The sequence below is a fragment of the Danio rerio genome, chromosome 10 (assembly GCF_049306965.1).
Source record: "Danio rerio strain Tuebingen ecotype United States chromosome 10, GRCz12tu, whole genome shotgun sequence".
Classification (NCBI taxonomy): domain Eukaryota; kingdom Metazoa; phylum Chordata; class Actinopteri; order Cypriniformes; family Danionidae; genus Danio; species Danio rerio.
In genome coordinates this window covers 29,672,882-29,687,500 of record NC_133185.1, presented here as the reverse complement: position 1 = coordinate 29,687,500, position 14,619 = coordinate 29,672,882, and the positions used below count along the sequence as shown (strand labels likewise).

The 14,619-nt window shown below is 31.8% G+C and overlaps 1 protein-coding gene across 3 annotated transcripts in view; it reads right to left on the bottom strand.

Moving 5' to 3' along the window:
* The window catches only part of tpte (transmembrane phosphatase with tensin homology), a 17,821-nt gene extending 3,564 nt beyond the window's left edge, over positions 1 to 14,257 (bottom strand). Inside the window, 18 exon segments of one of the 3 annotated variants that reach the window (NM_001025458.1) lie at positions 793 to 888; positions 975 to 1,072; positions 3,549 to 3,654; positions 3,955 to 4,035; positions 4,132 to 4,193; positions 6,295 to 6,383; positions 6,485 to 6,566; positions 8,846 to 8,906; positions 9,027 to 9,091; positions 9,233 to 9,296; positions 10,165 to 10,264; positions 10,347 to 10,466; positions 12,037 to 12,198; positions 12,328 to 12,375; positions 12,458 to 12,535; positions 12,783 to 12,857; positions 13,872 to 14,003; positions 14,086 to 14,257. In NM_001025458.1, the coding sequence (NP_001020629.1) occupies positions 793 to 888; positions 975 to 1,072; positions 3,549 to 3,654; positions 3,955 to 4,035; positions 4,132 to 4,193; positions 6,295 to 6,383; positions 6,485 to 6,566; positions 8,846 to 8,906; positions 9,027 to 9,091; positions 9,233 to 9,296; positions 10,165 to 10,264; positions 10,347 to 10,466; positions 12,037 to 12,198; positions 12,328 to 12,375; positions 12,458 to 12,535; positions 12,783 to 12,832 (1,362 nt within the window). In that variant the 5' untranslated portion in view covers positions 12,833 to 12,857; positions 13,872 to 14,003; positions 14,086 to 14,257. 3 annotated transcript variants of the gene reach the window in all.
* Between the last annotated feature and the right edge of the window lie 362 nt (positions 14,258 to 14,619).

Below are 14,619 nucleotides of genomic sequence, written 5' to 3'. Positions count from 1 at the left end.
TATTTGATAAATCCAATTATCACTACATTAAATGGTGCCCTGTGTGAGGCTAAAATATGATTAATATCAGTACCAAAATATTGATTTTAATATTTGATCAATCCAATTATAATTACAATTTCGCTGAAGTTCTGTGGAGAAAAGCAGCAGATCACAGTGTGTGCATGAATACAATTACAGTGTTTACTGTGTTCTGAGAGCTGAGCTGCTTATTTTGATTTTCTCAGATGTATGAAGATAAGGTCTCTCTCACACACAGACACACACACTTTTCTTCATATAGGAGGCTGAAACTAAGCTCTTTTTGCACTCCAGCTGATGGATCAACAATAAACCTTTAAAATTTGACCTCTTTCACACTGGAAAAACCAGAAACAATCAGGACTGCATGATTACATGGTGGTGTCATGGCTTTGCAATGAAAAAACATGGGTATAATGGAAGTCAATGAGGCAAAAACAGCCGCCAATATGACAAAAGGGTAGTCAATTTTCCCAGAATGTTTGTTGAATGCATTCTCGCAAAATGCGTATCAATTTGGCCACAACTTTCTCTGCGTTTCAACTAAAAATCACCCCAGAGTGGATGAAAACATCCCCGACAGCACACAAGAGTTAAAAACAACTGAACAAATATGTTTGCGTCAGCAAAAAAATATTCCAGCATGCGCATGAAAAAAGTCATGTGATTTTGTTCAGATCATGTGATAACAAAAAAAGGCATCACATCAATGGAAAAACCAGCAGAACGAGCACGATGTAAAACATCGGAAATCTTATGTTAAACACTTACAGCACTGGACTCAAACATGACCTTCACATCTCCAGTCACTATAGGCCCGTCCTGTAAACTGATGACCACCGCATTGCTACCAGTGTCAGGAAACACCTGAGAGACAGAGAAAAACAGATGATCAGAATGAAATGAAAGACACTTAATTACAGCTGATTAGAGAGTAGAGAACAGACACTCACTGTACAGTTGTGCTGTTTGGCACAAACACACTGGAAAACAAGCTCGTGCTTCACTATGATCTTCAGTTTCAGGTCACTGCCGTTGCCCTTCCCCACACCTGAATAAACAGATCATAATTACACCGACTCTCCACCATTTGTATTATTTTACTTGTTTTAATAAATAGAAAAAAAAATTAAAACATCTGGACATGAAATATTAATCAGCATGAACATTATATATGAAGATCAGTAGAAGTCAGAATTATTAGCCCTCAGTTTGTTTTTTTCTTGAATTTCTATTTAGTGGAGGAAAGATTTTCGTTTTAATAACTAATTTCTAACAACTAATTAATTTAATCTTTGCCCTGATGACAGTAAATAATATTTGACTAGATATTTTTCAAGACACTTCTATACAGCCTAAAGGTACATTTAAAGGTTTAAATAGGTTAATTAAGTTTACTAGGTAGGTTAAGGGAATTAGGCAAGTCATTGAATAACGATTGTTTGTTCTATTGATTATCAAAAATATAGAGTTTAAAGGGCTTAATAATTTTTTCCTTAAAATGGTACATAAATAATTAAAAACAGCTTTTATTCTAGCAGAAATAAAACAAATACTACTTTCTCCAGAAGAAAAAATAGTATCAGACATACTGTGAAAAGTTCCTTGCTCTGTTAAACATCATTTGAGAAATATTAAAAAAAAGAAAAAAAAATTCAAAAAGGTGCTAATAATTCCAACTTAAACTGCTGTCATATACTGTATTCAAATACAGTTGAAGACACAATTATTAGCCTGAGAAACACTTGTTCTTTCAAATATAAGTGCTGTTTAATGGAGAAAAGACTTAAAACAAGCGCATTTTATATAAAACAAGAATCACAGAATCACTCTAATAAATAATTTATTTTGCTTTGCCATGATGACAGTGCATCATATTTTACGCGAATTATTTTGTAATAGACTAGTATTCAGATTAAAGTGCGATTTAAGGCTTAACAAGGCATCTCTCTGGAAAAGAGTGGTTTGTTCTGTAGTATCAAAAATAAGTCTATTTTTATGGGCTAATATTATTGTATGTTGTAAATAATATATATTTAAAATGTTTTAATTCCAGCCAAACTAAAAGAAATACAAATTTTTCCTAAAGAAAGCTATAAAAGGAAATATTTCTCTGCTCTGAAAAGATTTACAGTTTTATACTCCTCATCTGTATATGTATATATATATATACATATACACACACACATATACATATATATACATATATATATATATATATATATATATATATATATATATATATATATATATATATATATATATATATATATATATATATATATATATATATATATATATATATATATATACATATACACACACACACACACATAAATATATATATATATATATATATATATATATATATATATATATATAATATATAAATATAAATTATGTTTATATATTTACGTTATTTAATGTTTGAATACTGAAAGAAAAAACAGCCATCATTTAAATGGTTACTTTTAATACATCCTTAAAAATGCACATTTTATATCATTATAATACCTTGGAATAAAATCCTGTAGGTGCCCCTGATTATTACCATTTGTTGTAATATTTTGGGCTCTTATTTTCACTTATTTTGATGATCCATGCGCAAAGTGCAGGGCACAAACACAATAAGGGCATGTCAGAATCCACTTTTGCTATTTTAAGGACGGAAAAATCTACTTTGCGCCATGGCGCATGGTGTTACAGGGTTGAGCTTATTCACTTATTCTGTTTTGAGAATAAACCAATCAGAGTCTTATTTCCAATTCCCTTTAAGAGCCAGTTGCGCTGCGCCATAGCGCATTTGCTATTTACATGGCGGACTTTGTAAGTGAAAAAACGGAATGCTTCACTAGTAAGAAAATGGAGCATCTACAGCATGAGAATGAGAGATGAGCCTCCTCATTATTTACTTTCGCTTTCACTTTCGTGGATAAGGAAACATCTTGTACGAACAGACATCCATTAGCCTATACATAATTAATTTTGTTTGTTAAGCTTAAAGATTTGTTTCAAAACTATTTCTAAATTCAGTTCTAATTTCCAGCAAACGAATAAATGAACAATAATAACGAAGTGTGTTCAAAAACCTGAATTATATCCAAATACACACGCTGTGCCCCATATGGTCTAAAACCTGAAAGGTGAGCAAATCTAAGCTCGTTTTTAATAAAAAAATATATAAATATGCACATAATAAATAATACTGCTATTAATAATAACATTGTACAAAAGCAAATTGTTATGAATAAACTATAAAAGCAGTGTCTGCCTTTTGCTAGCTGTATGTGGGTGGAGTAATACACAATGGGTATTAAAGATCTCTAAACTGATTGATCAACTTTGAATACTTTTTAAGACCCTGCAGGCACCCTGGTCATCCTTATTTAATCAGTTATTTTTACATTAAATTGTTAAAATTTTTTCATTAAAGCAGTCACTATCTGAATACATTAAAATAATACATATACATTTGATATAATTACATATGTCTGTCATGATTGTTACACTAATAGAAAGAGTCCGACCTGCGATGGAGTGGATTCGGATGCTTTTGATTTTCAGGCTCTTCCGAGGAGGAAGCTGACGGTTGTACTGATTCTTCATGATCTCATAATAGCCAACATACCTGCTCTGCAAATGCACAACCCAACAGATCATGCATCAATAAAGAGAACATCTATCATCCTCAATAGTATCTGGATGCAGCCTTGATTATGCAAGCTGAAACTGCAAGTCTCTGGCTTGCAATGTCAGACACAATGCACTCAATAAAGCTAGTGACGTCACTGTTAGGGGTAGGGTTAGGGGTGAGTTAGGTGTGCTCATTATAAAGCATTACATGCAGCTCAGATTTGCAACTGCATCAGGTCTGCATCCAGACCCCTCTCATAATTCTACACACGTTCACCGACTGAACTCAAGCTCACAAACCTGAGACGGAGTTTCAACTCCCTGAAACTTGGAGCTCATACTTTTATCAGTCCGTCTCTCTCCAAAGTAATCCAGGCTCTCCTGTGAGAGATGAAGAGATATGTAAGGCTTCAAGAAAATTTGACCAGTTGTGGAAGAGAAGGAATCTGAAATATGGATAATATGATCAGCCTGTACCTGTGCACTCTCAAACTGATCGCTGTCAATGAGCCATGTGCAAACCATAGTGCCGGTACGACCTACAGAACAAAGATCAACCATTACACACTTCACATACACTGATTTATTTGTGTTTTTCTAGAATGTGTCTTTTCTTTACTTTCAGAAATGTTCTACAGTTATGGTCCAAAGCAACTTCAAGAACATTTAGTTTCATGCTGAATTAAAGAGACCCGCTACTACAAATAAGTTGAATTAGAATTGATATTTACATATATACAGTGCTCAGCATAGTTGAGTACAAATGAATATTTTCTGCATTTCCCAGTGAATATAGGCAATGCATTTTGGTGCATTAAGCAAAACAGATTTATTAAACAGATATTCATTCATTTTCTTGTCGGCTTAGTCTCTTTATTAATCTGGACTCCACAGCGGAATGAACCGCTAACTTATTCAGCACGTTTTTACGTAGCGGATGCCCTTCCAGCTAAACAGATATATTATTTTATATATTAAAAAAGATTTTAGTCACCAAACATATTTAGAAATTGAAGGATAATATAATTAAATACAATAAAATATTTCAAAAAATATTTAACTTTTTTTTTTTTTTTGCTTCTCTTGATTTTTCCACTTTTTAAAATTTGTATTTAATATTTTTCTATATCATATACATTTGGGTGTGCTAGTTTTTGGACCGTTATCATAAGTCATTTTATTACGCAAGCTCCAGATTTGACTTAAGTACTTCCTAATGTATATTCACAAATATAATACTGTACAGCTTCCCTTTAAAAATATGAATTTAAGAGAGAGATTTGTGAGGGGTGTACTCGTATATGCTGAGCATTGTTTTATGTTTGCTTTATATTTTTAGCGCTTTATATTTCTGTTTAGTTTTGAGGATTTGTCATGGAGCAAGTAGAACTAAAATATGTTTATGATATTTGTAAATGCTTCATTTCATTAACATAAAATAAGGCTGAGGCTGTAAATTAATATTTTTTAATAACACAATGTGACAATAAATATTAAAACGTGTACAATAATAATAATAAATAAACAATTATATAATAAACAATAAATAATACAAATATGTGTGTAATAAATTTAGCAGAGAAATGAACTTTATTCATTAAAAATCATTGTGTCAGATGCAAAAAAGCATCATAGATGTCACGCTGCCCTGTATCTTGCTCACGCATTGGCTGTAGGTGGATGTTTTTTTTTAATATTTATAATTAATTTTATTCACCTTTTATTGGACAGGACATATAGAAATGAAAGTGTGGAAGGCAGAAAGACAAAAAAGATTGGTAAAGGAACTCAAGCCGGAAAACGAATATAGGTCATCGTAAACAATTCAGTGGTATTTGTGGGCACACTTAACCACTAGGCTATCGGTGCCAACGATCGATGTGTTTTTCAGTCGGAACACTTCACACAGCAGGACTTTAAATAGCCAGATATTTAACTTACCGAATACTTCATAAGAGTCTATGATTCTCTCTGATAGGGACTTTGATGATTCACAGTGTACTCTCGTGAATGAGCACGATTTGCTTCAGATATCTGTATTTTTGAGCAATTTCACAAACGTTGTTGGCGTGTGAAAACTTGTTGAAGGTTAACAGACTATGGTAAGGAAGGCAGACTATTCATGTAAATTTGGGGTACACCTGATTGGTTAATAAGTGATTGATGATGTGAGACAAGCGGTGGTCAATCATAAGCATGTGATCCTCTAGAAATTTGTTTATAAAACAAATTAAAATACTGTATTTAAACAAGCCCCATGCAAACTATACTGTCGGTCCAAACTACAGAACAAAAATCAACCATTACTCACTTCACATACTGTGTTTGTGTCTAGATTGTGTATTAAAGAGACCCGTTTACTACAAATTAAGTTGATTTTGGATTGATATTTACTAGAGTGAATGCCACTATATATTCTGCTTGATTTGGTCGGCATTACAATAGCAGCAATATATAGGAAACATTTCAATTACACCCAGTGGGACATTTTATTTTGGTTGGGTAAGATAAAAAGTACAGGAAGTTATTTAGCCGGGATGATAAATTGCTAGGAAAAACAGGAAGGTTGACAGATATGCCAGTCAACACAGTGAAATGTCTGGGGTGCACAACTTTTACTTAAATTTTTTACTTATTTACCCTTTCCTCCTTTGCAGTGGATGGCAATAACATTCCTGGAGTCTGCTGCCATCCAGTCTCTGACACAGGCGGTGTAGCGCAGCATATCACTGACCGGATTAAAACACACAAACACAGATCAGCTGAGCTCATCTACATCTTCAAGCAGGAATCAGAGATGAAGCACATGTTGAGCTGTGGTGATACTCACTCCAGTGAAGGGACATTATGGTCATCTATCATGACACGCTCTACTCTGTAGTGAAAGAACTTTGGATCATAACCTTTCTCACCTGAAACAAGAAAAGTCAGTCTGACCAGTTTATTATAAACTTGGTTTGAGATCAAATTAAATGGTGGGTGAGGAAAAACAAGACTGGTTTTGTGGTACAGGGTCACATATTGTTCGTATTAAGTTGCACGAACATATTTGTATAGGAATAATCAAAAGTCAAAATTATATATTTATATGCATTTCTTTATGCCAGAAATCATTAGAACGTTAAATAAAGATGATGTTCAATGAAGACATTTTGTAATTTTCTTACCGTAAATATATTAAAACTAAATTTTTGATTAGAAATATGCACTGCTAAGAGCTCAATCTGGACAATTTAAAGGGAAATTGACTTAATATTGTTATTTATTTGAACCCTCAGATTCCAGACTTTAAAATAGTTGCATCTCGGCCAAATATTGTGCTATCATAATCAATGGAAAGCTTATTAAATCAGCTTTTAGATGATGTCTATAATATATATATACTGGCTTCAGGCTTGACCAAGTGAAACTTAAGACATAAGACATTATTAAGACCATAGTGAATGAAATTTTAGACCTATAGAGGGCTAAATGCTAAGGATCGTTATCGAATATCCCAGTTGGAAAATTATTAATTGGCCTTATCAACAAAATCATTATAATTTATTAATAATAATAATAATAATATAGGTCATGTCAGTATCCTCAGCAGTAAATACATAAAGATCTTTTAAACAAATGTTACTGTAAGGAAAGTAATTAAACCGTTATGGTAAATAGTTTAAAACATTTTTAAATAAAAGAATTGAACACTTCATTGAGATGTATTAAGTTAGTGATTGTATGGATGTTAATGGCCAGATTGGGTACCTATACATGAACAAAGCAAAAAAAAAAAAAAAAAAAAAAAATTATATATATATATATATATATATATATATATATATATATATATATATATATATATATATATATATATATAAATATATATATATATATATATATATATATATATATATATATTTATATATATATATATATATATATATATATATATATATATATATATATATATATATATATATATATATATATATATATATTTAAAATATATATATTTTATATATATATATTTTATATATATATGATTTTTATAAGCACTGAAAATTTAAAATATTAAATTAGAATTTTTGACGGAGGAAATACAAAAAAGTCAAATAATGTTTTATCATCATTCAGCATAAGAGATATATTTAAATAAAAATTAAACAGTTTGTTTATTTCATTCATTCATTTTCTTGTCAGCTAGTCCCTTTATTAATTAGGGGTTGCCACAGCGGAATGAACCGCCAACTTATCCAGCAAGTTTTTACGCAGCGGATGCCCATCCAGCCGCAACCTATCTCTGGGAAACATCCACACACAGCCACACACACAGCCACACACACAGCCACACACACAGCCACACACACAGCCACACACACAGCCACACACACAGCCACACACACAGCCACACACAGACACACAGGCGCACACACAGGCGCACACACAGGCGCACACACAGGCGCACACACAGGCGCACACACACACACTCATACACTACGGACAATTTAGCCTACCCAATTCACATGTACCGCATGTCTTTGGACTGTGGGAGAAACCGGAACACCCGGAGGAAACCCACGCGAACGCAGGGAGAACATGCAAACTCCACACAGAAACGCCAACTGAGCCGAGGCTCGATTTAGCGACCCAGCAACCTTCTTGCTGTGAGGCGACAGCACTACCTAGTGCGCCACTGCCTGGCCAGATTGTTAACTTATTCAATTAAATAAAACAGGAATAATTTCATATTCATTTGATTCGAATTTAAATGATTCCATTCTTCATAATGACAAATGGGTAAATACTAGGGGTTCGAAAAAAGATATTTTAAATGATAACCATAGTATAACACTTAGTTATAAATAATTCAGCCATAAATATAATTAAAAAAGGAAACAAATAAGCAGTGCACATTAAACTGTATTGGGGAAAACAAAGCTCTTCAATTATTTTATGTTTTAAAACCCCTTTTCGTCAAACCCTGTACATATTCAATTGAAGTATTTTTTAATTAAATGTACTTCTTATTAAATGATTTAAATTATTATGTTTATAGAATATTCAGTCTCTAATTTTCATTTATTTGAACAAATCAGCTACATCCCTTTGTACTGAACATTACACAATTATCAAGCCTTTTAGAAAGGAGGTTTGATTTAACAAAGTTGTCGAAGTTGTTAAAATAATGAAGAGAGACTCTACTCACTGCAGAGATTAAAAACCTTGTAATGATCCATATGTTTGGTGTCCAAGAATCTAACGACCTCCTGAAAAATGAAATGTGATTTACATGTAAATGATAGAGCTGCTGTACTGTTTTCTGAATACTTCTAAACTGATTCACATCTAATTTAAATGTTAACCTTCAACATTTGTGCTTTACTTACTCTGATTGGGTTCCTATAAAGCGCCTGCTTCCCAGAAGATGGAAAAGACATGGCGATGACTCTTTCTGGAGAGAGAGAACCCACTAAATAAGACTTTGCCTATTAAAGTATCTGTCCTTTTAACATTTATTCAAACTATTTTATTTTAATGTTCTGTTTATAATGTATTAAAATTATTTAAAAGGGCTTTTCTAATTTAACCAAACCTGTGACGTATGTGAGGTCCAGATCAAATCCATCTTTTTGGTACCGTCTTTTGTTCTCTGAAACCTGTAGAGAATTATTATACAATAATAAAAAAAAAAAACACACATTTCATACAGTATAAATTGATTTAGATCAAAGTGAGACATTTGATAGTTTTTTTTTTTAAATTACCCACGAAAAAACTGTGAAAAAAAACTACATAAAAATAATTGGTTAAAATTAAAATAAAAAATATATTAAAAGAGCATATAAGCATATAAAAGGGTGTTATAGATATATAAACTGCAAGTGAAAACAATTATATTGATTTTTATATGTAAATTGTTTTAGAAAGTAAAAAACATCAAACTCAACATTAAAATAGTAAATTAATATATAATATTACACATTTTTTTATATATTTTTTATTTATTTATTATTTTTTCTCTAATAATATACATAAAATATAGTTTTTTTTAACATGCTGGTTAGTTCATGCGTGTGTTTATCTTAGTATCCATAAAATAAGAAACAGTGCAACTATTTTCATAAATATTATTGTTGTTGTTGTTGTTGTTATAATTATGATTATTATTAAAATAATAATAAAAATAAGTTTTTAGGTAACTAAATCAGAACATTAAAATAATTTCTGAATGCAAAATTATATTATAATAAGACTGGAGTAAATTCTGCTTTTAAAATTGTAATAATATATTTTACAGTATCTAAATTTTTCAATCAATTAAAAGCAGCCTCTGTGCAAAAGAGACTTGAAAATAAATGTTATAATAATAATAATAATAATAATAATAATTATTATTATTATTATTATTATTATTATAGAATGAATTACAAAAATAATGCAACTGAATTATAATCTGATAAAAAGACACAACAATTACATATTTTAAATAATACTATAATGTATTTATATTTTTAAGTGACTCACCATTCTCCTGGTGACTTTTTCAAGCTCTCTCTTCTGCGAGGCCAGTCTGAAGATGCGTACCAGAATTAGGATCCTCAGAGACCTCAGGAATGTCACCACCCTGAAAACACATCATAACAAAACGTTACATTAACACTGTTGGGAAATATCAAAAATTATTGTATTGGTCAAATCGGCTGTACCTGGGAATCAGACTGGCTCCTGAGAAATCGGAGAATGCGTAGATCATGGTGACCACCAGAGTAATGACCACAATACAAGCATCTACTATATTCAGTTTTGAGCTGAAATACACCTTGAATCTGAAAAAAGATCAACAGTTTATCTGAGACTGTTACACTTTTGTTTGAGCTTAAATTGGAATGTAAAGACAACATTAGAGGCAAAGTAACTACTCTTTATACTTGTTTTGCACTATTTGTCCTTAATGTAGCTTTAATAGGCCATAAACTCTTTATTATGTACACAACAATATAATTTTGCACACAAATATAAAAATGTCAACACTATTTATTCATCCTTCGGTGGTTTTCAACATTTAATAATTTATTCTTCTTTTAAAAACAAGATATTGGGAAAAAAGCTGCCACTTCCATCAATATTAGGAACAAAAAAAGAAGATGGAAGTCAATGGTTCATCAGTCTTCATTTGTGTTCAACTTAAAAAAGCTCAAACAGGTTTGTAAATTATGACAATTGTAATTTTTAGGTGAACTATCCCTTTAGGGATCTAACAGCAGCCTTCAAATGTGTGTAAACAAACTATTGAAATGTTATTTAGTTTAGTTTATTCTCATTTAACTCATCTAACAAAAAGGTAATATCATGGTTCTATTAAACTAACTTCATTCTGCAATCATAACAGATATTTTATAATCTATTTGAAATTACCTAAATAAAAATGCTTAAATTTATCATATGCATTTAATATGATTGATTTCATTTGACAATCACTGCACAGACTGATGCACAAAATTTATTTTACCTTTTATTAATTTCTATTTTGCCCTGCACTTCAGATTTTTTCTGTAAATTTTTTATCCAACTATGACAGATTTTTTTCTCTACAATCCTGACCTCTTTTCTTTGAAATTGAAACTTAGTAGCTTGAAAACTGAATTAAAAATTGGAAATAGCACACAACTATACACTGTATAATCAAAAACGACACAAATTAATACCATGTAAAATGAAATTTAAGACTCTCTCTCTCTCTCTCTAAATTGATTTATCAACATTTATACTTTAAGACTCTGCGGACACCCTGATATTGCAACAGAATTCGACGTATGTCAAGTACAGCAGCCTAATTTATCAAACCTGCTGTTTTAAAGGGATAGATATTCAAAATGTTAAATTCTATCATTGGTTACTCATTCTCCATTTTTTACAAACCTGTTTGAATTATATTTCTTATGTTAAACACAAAACAAGACGCTCTGAAGAAGTTGAAAAAAAAACAGCTATTGACTTACATAGTATTTTTTTGTCCCTACTAAAAAGTGGCTAAGCTCAGTAGCACTTAAATTATAAAGTTTATATCAAATGGTCCCATACAGGTCCTGAAAATATTAAATTATGCATACAGTTTAGACAACACTCATATATTGCTATTATCATTTTAATTTTACTTCATATTACAGCGGAGCATGTTTGACCAGTTCATTTTTGAGTCAGGAAAAAGCCCAGGAAAATGTGTTTCCTGCAGATCATTTCCCATCATGAGCAACTTATCATGTGATGCTACTGGTTACTGTTAGTCTTACGAGCTTTGTAGATGATGTTCAAATGAAGTCATGCAAGATAAAAGATTTCCAAATAACATCATGTGCTGAAATCAAGGTTGCCTAATTAAATTAAAAAGCTACTAACCCCTCCACATAAACACGGAGCAATACATCGATGAGAAAAAAGAAAGAGATGACCAGAGAAACAGTCTCCAGTGCACCTCCAACATCACGACTCTTCTCAGAAAGAGACAAGTCCACAATGACCATAATGATGTCCAAGATGATCAGTACCAGGCCAAAAACACTGCAAACATAATGAAAGTAGCCTGTTTGATCAAACTCTGCTTATAATATATTTATTTGGGGGATAATACAGTACCTAAACACTTTGTGACATTTTATTTGTAACATCAAATTCCAGTATGCCACTCACCGAAAACCAAAGGACATCACAAAAGGAGTTATCTTTTTCCGGACCTGACTGCAAAACAAATCAGAATGACATGCAAGAATAATAACAATGCCAATGCGTCATTGTGTCAGCAATTTATTAGCTTACTTACTGGTACATTGTGTCTGGGTCTTTGGTTTCTTCCTTTCCATCATCGATCTGCACCTCTGCCTCTTCTTTCACCGAATTACTGATCCAATGTGCATATTAAAACCATCATTAAAACATAAGGACAGTGCTTGCACTATATTTGAACTTTGTGGTTTCAAAACTTCAGTGAGTAGTTTTACAAAGCATAAGGAGTTGGAGTGATTTGTTAACAATATCCTGTAAATCAGGGAGCCAGAAACGGTGCTGAATTGCTCATTTAGTTGTTGGAGTAAAGGTCATGATGCTGGTGAACTGTTAGTAACTTTTAATGAATGTTATTCACTCACCCATTAACTTCTTTGGAATCTAACCCAGGGTTAAAATGCACAGACGTCATCTTTACGGGAATATTTCAAGTATTGCTATATTGAAAAAGAAAGAAATCAATCAGTGAGTCAATACTGGACTTCAGTGCAATATATATTGTTGGTTTTCAAGCATCAGAACAACACATTTGCACAATTTGCCTTCTGATCTTTTTTATTGTAGAAAATAATAGTGATCATCATACATTTTACAATGATTTACAGAAAACCCACTCTAAAATGTCATTCGTTATAACAGTTTAAAACTCAAAAAGGTAAGCATTTTCAAAACTAGAATCATTTAAAATCATTACCACTCCAAAAACACTAAGACATTCTCATTTTAAATATTTAAACTTTGTCACTAGCCCTAAAACCACTCTGTTAAGAATCTTTTTAACCAGGGTACAAATTAAAGGGAGGTTTGGGGAGATTGACCCCCTTAACTAACGCTTGATCCCCCTGAAGGACATCAAAACAAGATGTTTGGTCAAAATCACAAGACATCAGAATTACAAGACACAAACTCAGCTTCTCTGATCTAATGTTAATAAATACTAATAAATTTCCTCAAAAAACTGAAAATGTATACATTTTGTTAATAAATTAGATGTAGTCTAACTTAAATACATTTCTAAATTGTATTCACAAAAGAATTTATTATCAAACTATTACCGAAAAAGTTGACCCCCCTAATTGTCAATGTATAATTTGCACATTGCTTTTAACTATTGCAAATACAATACAAACCATAATAATATAAATGATCACTTACTGCTTTTTAACTAAAACTTACAGGTCATAATGAGCATGTCATTTTATTTTTACATGTAGGCTACTACACACATATTGGTCCAACCTTTGCATTCAATATACTTTTAAAAATCACTTTTGTAATTTAAAGCTAAGAAAAATAATGAGACGTGTCAATTCTGATTACCTATGATGATAAGTCAAAAACAAAAGGTAACTTAAATTTCATTACATAAACAGTTGGGATATATGAATATCAGTAGAAAGATTAAAACAAACGAATCAGCATTGACGAACTTACAAAAGTAGGCTACTTACTTCAGATCAATAAATTCTCAAAGGGTCCGAATTTAAAGTTTCAAATGTGGATTAAAGGATATATTATTCCATGGATTCCATTAAACGTCGTCTGCACTTTCTGAATCAAGTGTAATCTACTATATTAAATATCTGCATAAAGAAATGTAACAAGTAATCATTTGTTTGTCCAGATACAACATATCCCGCAGGACACTTGGAAACCGATACAAACCAGCCAGACTGAAGCGCATCCGGGAAAACTGTTTCCTTTCCCTTTGCTTGACTCGCAGCTTTATTTTTTGCTCTCTAAACAGTCACATATTCCTCAAACAGTCTTTCGGCGTATTGTCTCCATCATGGTTGTCTTTACAAGCGGTGACTGTCCCGTGATTTTCTGCGATAACAAAGGAAGGAGGTTCGAAGGTTAGCAATAGTTTTCTTCCATCCACAAACACATCCACATTCACACCGCCCCTTTCTTCACTCCTGCTGCAGACGTAGCGGTTTTTAACTTCCTCATACAAAATGAATATGGACGGGGACTGAAAATGTGGTGCTTTTAAATGTATTGCGGTCTTCTAATACTCTAATCTGGTTTGAATTAGTGTGCGCGCGCACGCTCGTTTATAGTTTCAAATCTATTTTTTACCAATATTTTGTGGAGCAGATAACCCAACAATGAAAGTCAATTGTCTATTTTTTTGGTGAAATAATAGTAAAATGACGAAGTATTCCTTTAAATAAAATATAAAAGTGCTAAAATACG